Here is a 14,521-nt window from a genome sequence, read left to right as displayed (position 1 = left end):
CCGGAGTCACTCTTAAACTGAGGCCCCTGACCTGACCTCAGGAGATGAAGTTTATCCTGAAACAATCAGTTATTGAATTAGAATTAGTGCCCGGATCAGACTGACACGTATCTCTGTCAAGCAGAGGTCAGCTGATGATGCCCCGCCCCTTCCTGGAACAAACACACCTTTACCTCATTTCTTATGCTGCATTCCATTTGTACCAGTTCTGAGTGGGAAATTTCAACTGGAACGTCCCCTGAAGTTGGGATTTACTACTGGGAAGTCTGGGGATCCACACCAGCCCCAAGTTCCAGTAGGAAATTCCGACTTCGGGGTAAAAAATTATAAAGCCCCTTTTATATTCTGTTTTAGAATTTCTGTTTGTCACAACAAATCAGCTATATCTATAGTATGATTTGATGTTAATATACAGAAATCTTTCTGACTCGTCAACTGGAGCGCTTTTAACTCAGGGGTGAGGTCATTCCCACTCTCTACTTCCCAGTTCAGATGAAAATGGAACGCAGTTTTAAGCCTGGTGTCTCCCCCTGCTCTGATAGTCCAATGTACATGGCACTGCAGGACCCTCATCGGTCAGCACAGTTGTCCATCATGATGTCATATCCTCGTCTTTTTTTTGCGTCAAATAACTGATTCAAAGTAAAATGAACACTGAAAGAAATGATGTCCGTTTCTCTTTTTGAGGTGCTGTCGTGTCATCCATCCTTTAAACAGATGATGGTTTTTAGGTATGCAGTACAGACTAATCCCTCCTCCTGCTCTTCCCCCTCCTCCTCTTCCTCAGCAATCTAAGGACTGCTTGCGCCTGGACGAGACGATGCTGGTCAAACAGCTGCTGCCAGAGATCTGTCATTTCATCCACACGTACCGGGAGGGACACCAGCACGCCGCCGAGCTTCGGGTCTCCGCCTCGGCCGTCCTCTTCTCTCTGAGCTGCAACAACTTCAACGCTGTCTTCAGCCGCATCTCCACCAGGTAATTTGTCAGGCTCACTCTCAGATCAAAGCCTCAGAGTTGTTAGGTTTGTTTCCTGAGTACAGTCAAAGCTGCAGAGCTCACGTGTGTGTGTGTCTATATCCAGGCTTCAGGAGCTGACTGTCTGCTCCGAGGATAACGTAGATGTTCATGACATCGAGCTGATGCAGTACATAAACGTGGACTGCTCCAAGCTGAAGAGGCTACTGCAAGGTGAGTGCCTGAAAACATCACAAACTTGGACAATTGTTGTTTAAAACTAGAGATAGATAGACTGATATTGATTTTTTAGGGCTGATACCAATTATTAGTAGGCAAGGAGGCGGATAACCGATATTTGAAGCCGATATTCATTTGCCGTCAAAGTAAAATTATTGGCGTAAAAATTTTGAACAATACAAACTCCAACACTTCACTGCATTTGGATGCCTTTAAACACATGTTTATTAAACAGCTCCCAGGGTCAGCAGCATGTTTCATAAAGTTAAATAAAACCTAAAAAAATAAATAGCAAAAGTTTTGTACAGTAAATAAAGTTTTCCAAAATTTCAATGTAACTGCAAAAAAACTGGACAGAATTGAGTTTGTGCTGCCTTTTACAGGCATGTAATGCAGTGAAATTAATTGTTTCTTTAGTTTCCACATGACTTATTTTTAAATGTTTCGACCATCTAGGGCTTCCATAGTGTAGACAGGGAGAAACTGTTCAGAGATTCATCAACAAGCAGCTCCTGAATGTCTGCTGTTTAAAACATTTCTTATCTTTTATTTAAGAGGCAGAAAATCACAAACCTGTGTGTATGATAAGAGGAGTGGTTTTTGTGTCTATGAAAGTTAAAATAAGCTTATAGACACTAAGACAGTCACGATGCTAACTGCGTGAGCCAGTCAATGGGATTTTCTATTGACATTAGTATTAAGCTAGCGGACTTTCGCTAACCGAAGCTAGCTGGTATTACCTTCCTTTGCTCAGGTAGGCTGCAAGTTTTGTTTTCATTACATGTAAGAGGTTAGAATGGGGTTTAACAATAGGTTTAACGATGACTGACAGCTGCCCTTCTTGTGTTTTTTCGGGGGGATTGTAAAATATCAAAAAGAGATTAGACTCTACTACTGAACTGAACCAGACTGCTTGGTGGAAACGTGGCTTTAGCCTCCTCTGCGCAGACTCTGGCTGCACAATAGCTACCAATGGCTGTGCCAGTGACGAGGGTACTTTGACTTCAAAACCATACAATGGTAAATAGTGGAGCCACGCTGTCCACTCTAAATACAGCCTATAGTGTAGACTGATTTGGGAATAAATATATAGTTTCAAATGCCTGAAATGTTAAAGTGTTTTCTCTTTAAGACCTACAAATGCCCCCCAATTGGCTATCTGTGTACACGTAAGGATGGGAATCACAAACCTAGAAGGGGACAGTAGCTTTGGCTCATTTTGGAGTCACACACTAGACGTCTCTATAGTCCAAGTCTTTTAGATGATTGTAACAAAAACTTAACTAAGTTCTTGAAAATTAAAAAATGACAGCAAGCAAAGCAAAAGAAGAAACACCTATGGTATAGTTTGCATTTACAGTGGATTAGTGTTTACAACCAGCTGGGCTTCATCTTTTTGCTCCATAACTCCTAAAAAAACAGACAGGACATCAGTGAGACTTCATCCCGTTTGTCACACAGTCTGCGACTATTTCCAAGACTGGGTCAGGATGAAGATGTGTGTGATCAGGTTGTCTGTGATATCACTTATGCTGTTAAGAATGAAGCCTTGTAGTTTTGAGGCTTCGACCAGTCAGAATCAGGTGTTTAAAACAGCCAGGTGATTATCAGAGAAGTGTTTCCTCCTGTCCTGAGTCTTTACAGACTTGTCATCAATAATTAATCTCTTTCATACTATCTCCTACATGCCAACTCCATATATTCATGCTCTAAATCACTGATTCTGTCTTCGGCCTGAGCTCTCTCTCAGCCTTTCAGCCTTTAGGTTTAAACATCTGAGCTTTAGTGCCCTGTAGAAACCTCTGGACTGTCGGGTCAGGGGTGGAAAATCTTTCAACAAATCAATCAGAATTATTATATCATTTATAGTACAATAATTCAACACAAAGTGCTTTACATCTACAGAAAGATGTTTCTGAAAAACTGATGAACAATATTCTGTCCTTATACAAACTCACAGGAAGTTGGACAAAATGTTACAGTGGACATATCTGTCACAGTATAGAACAGTTCTGTGACAGAAACTTATGATAAAACACAAACTTGTCTTCTTCTAAGTGTGATTCTGTGGTACGCATTGTCCACAGTCTCCTGTCCCACTGCCTGAACTGATGATGAGACTTGTTCTGGATGCAGCTAGAAAATCTTGCTTTCATCAGTCATCTAAGCTGACTTGATTTGTGCTGCAATAGGAACCACACACTACAGTAAAGGTCATAGCTGAATCATTAGTCTGATTCTCCTCCTGCTGCTGCTTTTTCTTTGTCTGTTGTATGTTTTCCTGCAGGTGGGATTATGCTTAAAAAAACTACTGCACCTTACAAAAAAATTGAGTTACACAGTATTGCAGTATTCTTATTTTTAGTAGAGTATCAGTATTTTCATGTTTATTATTTTTCTCCAGGCCATATAGGGCTGCACCAATATATAACCTGTATCCAAGGGCAACTATCAGCCTGTCATTAAATAATTTGGCGTTCACCGATAAAACTTCCCATCTCTTGGACTTGGACTTGGCAAAACCTGGGAGAAACTATTTCTGGCACAGAATAATTTCAAAGAGCTGAAGTTAGAAGAACTGGCCCCACTAATTGAATTTGAGGGGATTTTGATCAGGATTGAAGTTCTCTTTCGCTGTGACAAACTTTCGTCAATTTGAGAATTGTTATATTTTTCATCAGTGTCAATCAGACAAAAAAGTGGAGTATACTGCTGTTTCTTATGGTGGTATTTAAAACAGACGTGATGGTTCAGTTGCATGTTTTAGGTTTGAATATAGGAGAAGCAAAGGCACAGCATACCTACATGCATTTTTTCTGTGCATAAAAAAAAGCTCGGGCAGACTTCAGAGGAGTATTAACCAAGATTATAATAGTTTTGGATTTGTCATTATAGTTTAGTTTTAGTTAGTTTTGACATTTTATTTTCCATTACAGTTTAGTTTTAATTAGTTTTAGAGCGGGCATTCTAGTTTTTATTTAGTTTTGACTTTTGCAACAAGGCTTAGTTTTAGTTTAGTTTTAGTTTTTTCATACCTTATTAACCAGGTGCAGGTTTCAAAGGTCAGAGTAAATATTTTGTCATACAGTTTATTTTCCAGTCCAACATGCTCAGTCAATGCTGATACTGAAATGGCTGCTGCCTTAAACACATGAAATTAATATAAACTTAGTATAAAGAAATATAAGCATAAATTATATAAAATGATGTTGACATAAATTACATAAAAATAATATTAACATAAATTATAAAAAAAAACAATATGAGCTTCAATAAATAAAAACTTGGACTCTGTAACAATTAAACTATTACAGATGCTCTGATTCATTCCTCCACTACGTTTCATCGCAGCACAGAGCACAGCCAGTCAGTGCAGTAAACAAGCTCGTCTTTATACATCGCTATGATGGTGCTGTGTGGCACTGACAACTGCCGAAAACTGTCGTAAAATTGGTTGGGAAAATGTGTCGGATTAATTTAAATCCTAAAGGCTATTAATATTGTCAAAAACTATAACTAAGGGAATTTTGTCTATCCATTTAGTTAGTTTCAGTAAGTTTTGTGAAGACAAGATACAGTTTTAGTTTACTTATTGTTTTTGTCTTTTTTTCTAGTTTTTAATAGTTTGAGTTAACTGCAATATATTTTAAATTTTAGTTTTCCTTTCTAGTTTCGTTTTAGTTAACTATTACAACCTTGGTATTAACACACGCTTTTTTAGGATGTCTGTCGTTTTCACTTTTTAGAAGTGTAAAACATTAAAGGTCCCATATTATGCTCCTTTTCTGCAGTTTAATATGAATCACTGATGTCTTCATGAAATGGTAGTAACATGTTTTGGTCCAAAAAGCCAATAAATCAAGCACAGCAGCATTGTTTCCAGGCTCTCATAGCCCCTCTGTTCAGAACGCTCTGATTTAGTGGGCGTGAACTTCATATGTAAATGAGCCACCACTGATACCTCCCCGCTCTCCGCGTCACTGAGAGCGACGCCACGAGCTCCAAGTGTCGAACAATTTTGAGAAAACAGCGAAGCTTGTTTACCGTAACATTACAGGCTAAAACAACAGGCTAACCGTTGCTAAAGTTAGCATCCTGAAGCTAACACAGAGACAGGGGGGACACTGAGGAAAAGCTCTTACATCTGCTCCACAGCACACAGCATTTAAAATACTCACATTTCCAGGGTCGAGGTTTGTTGGTGGATGGTTGGTAATGCGCCTGGATTCAGGACCAGTCTATTCACTAGCCCTCTGTTGTACTGTCCAAAGTTGGAAAAGCAGTCGACCGTGAAGTGACTAGCTCACACATGCACAGTTTTACTGAGTGTAGCTGGCACATTTCCTTGATAAATGAACTCTAGCCACTTAGTCTTTTCTTTTTCTGAGATGGGAAGCTTGTGCATGGATCTATGCAGCTGTTTACAGCCAAAAACAAAGCAGTGATGGCTTTTCCGCTTTGGCATCCAGTCCAGCTGTAGGGTTAGGAGTGAGTAGGCAGGGGGTTCGGGGGTATCTGCTCCCATTGACCAATCAGGTCAGACTTACTCCTGATTGGTCAAAAAAAGGAATCGCTGACGTCGGTAAATCCCCAAAATCCAAACAGCTTTTTTTAGGTCAGGATTTTACATTCAGAAGCACTACTAAATACAGGTTTTGTCATTAAATATCACATTTTGTGGGCTGGGAGGAAAGCCAAAGACCCACAAATTTCACTAAAAGACTTAATAAAGTGATAATTGCATTATATGGGACTGTGTAACTGCGCTAAAACAAGCTCCACCCCTCTGCTTAAAACATAAAAAAGCCCAACTTAAAAAAGGAAAAGGCTTAGCTGAATAACCATTACTATCATCCTATGTTTTTCTCTTCAGTACACCCTCAGCAGCCTTTGCAGTCAGCTGAAAGTCAATCTGTTCCTCATGTGTGGTGTTTTTCTCTTTTAGAAACTGTGCTGAAGTTCAGAGCTCTGAAGAAACCTGCTCAGCTGGCCGTCATCAACAGTCTGGAGAAGGTGTGTCTGCTGATCTGAAACCCTGAAACAGATGATGTACAGTTAGTACTGGTTGATCCTCAAAGCTCAGCTCTTTCATCTTCTGCTCTTCTTCTTCTTCTTCTTCTTCTTCGTGCAGGCGTTTTGGAACTGGGTGGAGAATTACCCCGACGAGTTCACAATGCTTTACCAGAGACCGCAAGCTGATATGGCAGGTATGAACACCTCTGATTCACTCAGCCTGAGCGCAGGCTGTGTGCTCACATTCAGGATACACCTCACATCATGTCTCCGAAACCATTCAGCCTGAAATCAGAGACATGATGGACTGGAGCAGTGGAGGGGGAGCTGTGTCCTTAAATAAAGACAGGTGTTGGGTTTTTAAATGCTGTCTGATGTTAACGTTGGTCTGATGAGGTTAAAGTTGTTGTGTGTGTGTGTGTGTGTGTGTGTGTGTGTGTGTGTGTGTGTTCACGTGTGTAGAAGCTGCAGAGAAGCTGTTTGACCTGGTGGACAGCTTTGCAGAAAGCGCAAAAAGGAAGGCAGCCGTGTGGCCACTGCAGATCATCCTCCTCATCCTCTGTCCAGAGATTACACACACCATCTCCAAAGACACAGTGGACGACAGCAAGGCCAACAAAGTGGGTACACACACACGCGCACACACACTCTCTTACACACAGGGATCAGAGTCTGACTCTCCTGTGTGGTGCGGTCTGGTTGCAGAAACTGTTCCTGGACAGTCTTCGTAAAGCTTTATCGGGTCAGGGAGGGAGCAAACAGCTGATGGAGAGCGCCGCCATCGCCTGTGTCAAACTGTGCAAAGCCTGCACCTACATCAACTGGGAGGATCACTCCACCATCTTCCACCTAGTCAAGTCCATCATCATGGATCTGAAGGTCTGACCTTAAATGGACCCTTCTCTCCTGGTTTCCTTTGACCTTTTCTTCTGCAGGAGCTTTAAAATCTTTGATTTAATTTTATAGAGGTTGAAATCTGCACTAACACGTTCCTGAAATGTGTTTGATGAATGTCTGTATCCTTTGACATATCTGCCGTTGGATGTGACTTCTTGGTCCTGATAGTTCAGCTGATAGAACAAATTACCATCACGTTACTATACTCCATGATCCTGATGTAAATTTCACCCTCTGGAGTGACCTTTGAACCCTCTCTTCCCATCAGGCTTTGCTGTTCAACCCGGCCAAACCGTTCTGGAGGGGGACAGGCAGCCAGAACGCCGATGTGGAGCTGATGATGGACTGCTTTGTCTCCTGTTTCCGCATCAATCCTCACAACAACCAGCACTTTAAGGTCTGACCTCTGACCTCCGCTCTCTGCTCCCAGCTGTGTGCGTTTCTCTGTCAGAGATGATTCTTCAGGTGTGTCAGATTCTCACCTGAGCTCTTCCTCTGTCCTCAGGTCTGCTTGGCCTCCTCCTCGCCCTCCACCTTCCACTTCGTCCTGGTCAACTCTCTGCACAGAATAATCACTAATGTGAGTGTTTAGAGGTCAGGTTGTCACAGAAATTATCATCAGGGCGCAGTTTGATTTGTTCAATCTCATCTTAGTGTCCACCTGTGTCGTCTCCTCAGTCTCACCTGGACTGGTGGCCAAAGATCGATGCGGTGTACTGCTACTCTGGAGAGCTGCGCTTTATGTTCTCCGACACCTTGAACAGAGTGATCCAAGGAGCAGGGACGCACGCTCCTCTGCGCATGACCCCGGTAAGACCTCACCTGCAGACCACACGCCTTGAAAGTCTGAAATAACCTCCCTGCTCTCCTAAAACATCCTCCTCTCTCCTCGCTTAGAGTCTGACATTCAAAGGGAAGATGAGCACCAGCCTGAAGTTCAAAGAGAAAGCCACAGACCTGGACACTCGAAGCTACAAGTGCCTCCTCCTCGCTTTAGTCAAACTCATCCATGCTGACCCCAAACTCATGCTGCACGTGAGTCTGACACAGCAGCCTCGTTCACAGCACCATTATACACCCGACAGGGTTTAAATCCTCTGAGCGTTAAAGACCATTCACATGTGTTTGTGTTTGTGTCTCCGTGTGTGTGTCAGAACCCGGTGAAGCAGGCTCCAGAGATGCAGAGCAGCACCGCGGAGCTCATCACCGGCCTGGTGCAGCTCGTCCCTCTCAGCAACACCACGCAGCTCTCACAGGAGGCCATGGAGGTCAGACACAAACCCTCATAGATGAAGGAGAAGATCTTTTTTTTTTGTTAAACATCACATTTTTAAAAACTATTAGGCCCCTTGAAACAGCAAAAATGCTTTTATTTGAAAAATCTGAGCAGGAAGTTGCATTCATTTGATTAGTTTTGTCATACTGAATGAAACATGGAGGCACCTCAGAGTAAATTTAAAACATGTTGATATAAAATGGTCGTCTGCAGAATGAACTGTCTGACGTGTGATTTTAAGGAAATGCATGCTGAACAGACCATTTATTCTTCTGTGTGTGTTTTTGCATGGTTGCAAATGAAAACTAATCAAATACACTGAGGTTGTTTAAGAAAATATGAAATAAAAGATGAATAAATAGACATAAAGAAAAACTTTTTTCCTTCTAGAGTAAAAAGACAAATTTTTGTTAAAATCAAAGTTGAACCCATCATTTTGTTTTTCTTGTGCTTTGAAGTTCCATCGTTACGGTCCAGTCTCTTGTTTCTCTCCTGGTCTCATGTCCCGTTTGTTTCCAGGCTCTGTTAGTCCTGCACCAGCCTGAGACCATTGAGCTGTGGAACCCTGAGGCCCCCATAGAGACGTTCTGGGACATCAGGTAAGAAATGATCCTGTCATATGTTCACAGAGGCTCAGGTGCTGACCTCTGGTCCTCTGTTACCTTCATGATACTCAAAATGCTCTTAGGCTGAACCTGAAACACCATCAGGATCATTGTCTGTGTCAGAGCAGGATCAGACCTGTGATGTACTGACGTGTTGTTTAGCTTGATGAGCATGTATTCTTTTGATATTCATCATAGGGCTGCTAGATATGGCCAAAATCCAATATCTCAATATTTTTGGGCTATATCTCGATAAATAATATATATCTCGATATTCTGATTTCCCTCTAAATAACTATATTAGTGTTAAATCAAACCCTTTGAGGCATAAAATGACACCAGTATAATGATTCAAGCAGACCTTTCAGTTGGATTTTTAAAATTTAAATGCAAAAAGGGGAAATCTCAATCAGGTAAAGTTCAGTAAACCTTTTATTTTAAACCAAACTTTATGTAGTTACATAATTTTAGTTCCAGTAAAATAATTCATTCAGATTTATTCAACTGGCTGATTATGTTATATTATATTATATTATATTATATTATATTATATTATATTATATTATATTATATTATATTATATTATATTATATTATATTAAATTATATTATATTATATTATATTATATTATATTATATTATATTATATTATATCATATTATATCATATTATATTATTTTGTCTTACAGTTTGAAAATGTCATGAACTAAAATTGGAGATAATATTACTTTTATTTCCATAGAGGCAGCTACCTGGAAAATGTTGGTCATACTGAAAGAACTCTATTGACTTCTGTCTTTGAGCCTGGGGCCTGGTTGAATTGTATTGGATTTGGGTTTGGCTTCTGATATCCCAGCTTGCATTATTTTGGTATTCAGTCATAAAATAGCATCAAACTCCTCTGCCGACATGTTTCGATAAGTGCACAGCTGATTGCTGTGACTGAACGGCAAGCAGGGGAGGGACAGAGTGCACAGAAAAGCAAAAACATGTCACGTTTTTATCTCTCATTGTGGACAGTTGGAAGAGACTCAGGGATCATTCGGATAGCTTTGCAAACCCAAATGAGCAACTACACTCTAGAGAACAAGCCCTACACAACCCGCGACTGATAATAACAAAACCGGCATACGCTGGAGAATTTTCCTGGGTGGGCGGGGGAGCGTGGTGCTCGCTGTGAGAGGAGCACCAGCTGAGCAGCGGAGAATGAAACGAGCGAATCACTGAAGAGATTTACGTTCTGAAGTCTGATAACATTTAGGTTACTGTTTTTACTCGATAATTACGATATTGTCATTTTATATTTCTCACGTGCAAAAACCCGCGATACATTGAGTAGCCTATATCTGATATATCCCCCAGCCCTAATTCATCATGATGTTTCCAGCAGTTAAACCTGAGTCTGGTGAAAGCTTAAAGAAGCTGACTTTATATCCTCTGAGATGAAACTCACACCCTGTGTGTGTTTGTCCTCCTCTCTGCAGCTCTCAGGTCCTCTTCCTGATCTGCCGTAAACTCATCAGTCAGCAGATGGTCAACGGGACAGAAGTCCTGAAGTGGCTGAGGGAGATCCTGATCTGCAGGAACAAGTTTCTGCTCAAGAACAAGGTAACGGGTGAAATGTTTTCATAATGGGCTTTATCCTTTAGCCACATGTTGATACTTGGACTGATTTGTTGAACTGTTACAGGTCAGAAAAAGAAACTGTAGATTCTTAATAACCTGATTATTTTAGGGGTTTATGCTGATTGAAGGGTAACTCTGGTTCAGAAGAATTTATTTTATTCTGTATTGATTCAAAAGTCTGACATGATGTTTCAGGAGTTTATTTATTTTTTGAATCTCTTCTTGTCTCATCTATCACATTAATTATCATTATAATGTGTATTGATTTTTTAAAGATTCTTATTTATCTCAAACATTTGCAAACTGTAATCAGAAAAATGGATCACACAATTTGTTGCCCAAGAGCAGCCATGTTACATTAATCCAAAGTCTTATAACAATTAAATCAACAATCAAGAAAAAAAAACATAAATAAATAAACATACCTGCAATGTTCGAGAAGGGACAGGAGAAAGCTAAAAGCTTATATCAACCAACTGAAGCACATTTATGTATGTTACAGAAAATAACTCATACACAGAGTAAATACATTTGACAAAAATAAACAAAGAGGAAAATGTCAACCCTTGCATACCCTCACATTCTCACATGTATTTCAGAGTATAAACTGTAATCTGGGTAATTTCAGATTTTTTTTTTTCTGGATTCTTTTCAGGAGAGTGCCACGATGGGAGCGGGCATCCCGATCTGTCGTCAGGCTCAGACCAAGCTGGAGGTCAGTCTCTACATGTTCCTGTGGAGCCCGGACACCGAGGCCGTTCTGGTTGCCATGTCGTGTTTCCGTCACCTCTGCGAGGAGGCCGACATCCGCAGCGCCGCTGACGAGGTCTCTGTCCAAACCATCCTGCCAAACTATGCCACCTTCAGCGAGCTGGCCTCCGTCAGCAACATGATGGGGACAGGTGAGAGCTGCAGGGTGGGGACACCTGGAACTGTTTGTGTGTTAGAGAAGGCAGCTCTCAATTATCTAACAACAGCATGAGCACGAATCCTCTGCATGGAGAAACTTTTTCATGTTTTTGTTCATCTCTTCAGGTCGCTCCACCCTGCAGAAGAGAGTGATGGCGTTGCTGAGGAGGATAGAGCATCCTACTCCTGGAAACATCGAGGTAGACTTCATCCCAACATAGCATTCATTCCCTGATACATAAATCAGCTGCGTGCTTTAACTCACTTTTAATCTTTTCAGACGTGCTCTGTGCACACCTCATTGAAGTTGTTTTTTTTATTGCTTTTGCTCTCGGCTGTGAATTTTAATCCACTGATTGTTATTTTGCACGCCGCTCAGGCCTGGGAGGACACCTACGCTAAATGGGACCAGGTCACCAAACAGATCCTCAACTTTCCCAAAAACAAAGCGGATGACGGACAGGTAAGCATGACACGCCTCACCTGATGAGGGATAGAAACACCAACACTGAGAACGTAGGCTTCCATATATTGACCCCCTGTGAGCGCCCCCTGCAGCTCTTCACGGTCTGTGTCTGTGCTCTCTGCAGCAGGAGTGGATCAACATGACCGGCTTCCTGTGCGCGCTGGGTGGTGTGTGTCTCCAGCAGCGCAGCACCCCCGGCCCTGCCACCTATAGTCCCCCCATGGGCCCCATGAGCGAGCGCAAACCCTCCATGATCTCCATGGGCCCCTGCGACGTATCCAACCCTGTTGGCTCCTCCTGCTCCTCCTCGGCCTCCAGCGAGACGCCCGTCAGCCGCTTCCTGGACCGGCTGCTCGCCCTGCTGGTCTGTGGACACGACCGGGTCGGCCTCCACGTCCGCACCAACGTCAAAGACCTGCTGGGCCTGGAGCTGAGCCCTGCTCTCTACCCCATGCTCTTCAACAAGCTGAGGAACAGCATCGGGAAGTTCTTCGACACACAAGGGCCGGTGAGTCTGACAGAAAACCCCTCACACTGAGACACACGAGCCAAAGAGAGAACTGTGAATGTTTCTTTTTGTGTTAATTGTTCTCTGTGGTTCTCTCTTGTGCCTGAAGGTTCCTATAAACGACACCAACACACAGTTTGTGGAGCAGACCATCGCCATCATGAAGAATCTTCTGGATAACCACACCGAGGGCAGCTCTGAACACCTGGGGCAGGCCAGCATCGAGACCATGATGCTCAACCTGGTCAGGTCAGTCCTATGTTAACTGTTTCCAAGTTTTCTCATCTTTGCCCCTCCCCTTCAGGTTCTCTAAACACTCTTTACAGTCTGTTACTAATCAACATTTCATCTTCAGGTACGTGAGGATCCTGGGTAACGCCGTCCATGCCATCCAGATAAAAACCAAACTGTGTCAGCTGGTGGAAGTGATGATGGAGAGACGAGATGACCTGTCCTTCTGCCAAGAGATGAAGTTTAGGTTGGTGACGCAGCTCATCGTCATTACATCAGACTTTTTTGTTCACATATAAGTACAAAGTCTCACATTAAAAACCTGAAAAAAACAACATAAAACAGAGAAATGTCTGAGACAGAGCTAACAACAACAGACTTTTATTTCTGTTTTTCTGCAAGAAAACTTGAATTTCTTTGAAAAATACCTTCAAAGTCATTTATATCTTGTGATTCTGCAGAGGTCTTTTCTTTTCGTTTAGCTGTTTCTCATCAGGCTCTAAACTCATTCTGCTGCTGTTTTCTGCAGGAATAAGATGGTGGAGTATCTCACTGACTGGGTGATGGGAACCTCCAACCAGGCTGCTGACGACGACATCAAGTGTCTGACCAGGTGCTGCACCTTTAAAGTCATTTAATCTGTCTAAATGAAGAGCTCAGAGCTTTTTTTTAAGATTATCATCTTAATTTTCACCTGTGTTTGTGTGTGCAGGGACCTGGACCAGGCCAGCATGGAGGCCGTGGTGTCTCTATTAGCCGGTCTTCCTCTGCAGCCAGAGGAGGGGGATGGAGTCGAGCTGATGGAGGCCAAATCTCAGCTGTTCCTCAAGTAAGAACCAAACCTGTTCTCCTCTTCATCAATCACATCCTCCACCTCGCTACCAGAGCTTACCAAAGTTAAAAGCTTTGTTCCACCAGGTGGCGCCCCCCTCATGTTTGATGCAGGGACAGCAGTCGTTTAGTCTTTTTCACCTCAGAGTTTACCACTGATTTCTGTTGTGTTTTTTTGGCATGCAGGTACTTCACACTCTTCATGAACCTCCTCAATGACTGCAGTGAGGTGGAGGATGAGGGTCAGGCGGTGGGAGGACGCAAAAGAGGCATGTCCCGGCGCCTCGCCTCCCTCCGCCACTGTACCGTCCTCGCCATGTCCAACCTGCTCAACGCCAACGTGGACAGCGGTCTCATGCACTCCATTGGTGAGTCAGTGTGAAACGCCACTGCTCGCTGCCTCTGCGATGTTTTGAACCCTGTGTTAACCAACCACTTCGCTCCTCCTCTCACAGGTCTGGGCTACCACAAAGACCTGCAGACCAGAGCCACCTTCATGGAGGTGCTGACAAAGATCCTTCAGCAGGGCACAGAGTTCGACACGCTGGCTGAGACGGTGCTGGCAGACCGCTTCGAGAGACTGGTGGAGCTGGTCACCATGATGGGGGACCAGGGTGAGCTGCCCATTGCTATGGCGCTCGCTAACGTCGTCCCTGGGTCACAGTGGGTGAGTATCTGTTTTTTTTGAGTTGAGGCTGCCGGGCTCAGAGAGTTAGCACCATAGACTATATTTAGATTGGACAGCGTGGCTCCGCCATTTACCATTGTACAGTTTCAAAGTCAAAATACCCCTGTCACAGGCGCCGCCATTGGTAGCAGTTGTGCAGCCAGAGTCTGTGCAGTAGAGACTGTGGGGGATTCTGGGAGAATCTGGGTGGAGCTGGGTGACAAAAATTATTATTTTTTTTTTCTTTCGAGACTAATCTGTTCTTGGCTCTCCATCAAGGCATGTTTTACTATCCC

The 14,521-nt window shown here is 42.8% G+C and overlaps 1 protein-coding gene across 5 annotated transcripts in view; it reads left to right on the top strand.

Annotated features, from left to right (window-relative positions):
• The window catches only part of nf1a (neurofibromin 1a), a 66,444-nt gene that overhangs the window by 6,405 nt on the left and 45,518 nt on the right, over positions 1-14,521 (top strand). For 2 of the 5 annotated variants that reach the window (XM_074680193.1, XM_074680190.1), the window contains exons 4-26: positions 788-978; positions 1,085-1,191; positions 6,143-6,210; positions 6,329-6,404; positions 6,673-6,830; positions 6,916-7,089; positions 7,376-7,504; positions 7,613-7,687; positions 7,786-7,917; positions 8,005-8,142; positions 8,262-8,375; positions 8,903-8,982; positions 10,472-10,595; positions 11,269-11,515; positions 11,649-11,722; positions 11,902-11,985; positions 12,113-12,496; positions 12,606-12,745; positions 12,852-12,974; positions 13,257-13,340; positions 13,440-13,556; positions 13,745-13,926; positions 14,014-14,225. In XM_074680193.1, coding sequence (XP_074536294.1) covers positions 788-978; positions 1,085-1,191; positions 6,143-6,210; positions 6,329-6,404; positions 6,673-6,830; positions 6,916-7,089; positions 7,376-7,504; positions 7,613-7,687; positions 7,786-7,917; positions 8,005-8,142; positions 8,262-8,375; positions 8,903-8,982; positions 10,472-10,595; positions 11,269-11,515; positions 11,649-11,722; positions 11,902-11,985; positions 12,113-12,496; positions 12,606-12,745; positions 12,852-12,974; positions 13,257-13,340; positions 13,440-13,556; positions 13,745-13,926; positions 14,014-14,225 — 3,213 coding nt within the window. Of the gene's footprint in view, positions 1-787; positions 979-1,084; positions 1,192-6,142; positions 6,211-6,328; positions 6,405-6,672; positions 6,831-6,915; positions 7,090-7,375; positions 7,505-7,612; positions 7,688-7,761; positions 7,918-8,004; positions 8,143-8,261; positions 8,376-8,902; positions 8,983-10,471; positions 10,596-11,268; positions 11,516-11,648; positions 11,723-11,901; positions 11,986-12,112; positions 12,497-12,605; positions 12,746-12,851; positions 12,975-13,256; positions 13,341-13,439; positions 13,557-13,744; positions 13,927-14,013; positions 14,226-14,521 lie in introns of all 5 variants that reach the window. The other 3 variants (XM_074680192.1, XM_074680189.1, XM_074680191.1) reach the window with 2 other exon arrangements.

Source organism: Halichoeres trimaculatus, unplaced genomic scaffold (assembly GCF_033239565.1).
Source record: "Halichoeres trimaculatus isolate MK-OKI-2021-1 unplaced genomic scaffold, fHalTri1.1 fHalTri1_scaffold_9, whole genome shotgun sequence".
NCBI classification, from domain to species: domain Eukaryota; kingdom Metazoa; phylum Chordata; class Actinopteri; order Labriformes; family Labridae; genus Halichoeres; species Halichoeres trimaculatus.
The sequence above is the reverse complement of the archived record's forward strand: the minus strand, read 5'-3'. Positions and strand labels throughout refer to the sequence as shown.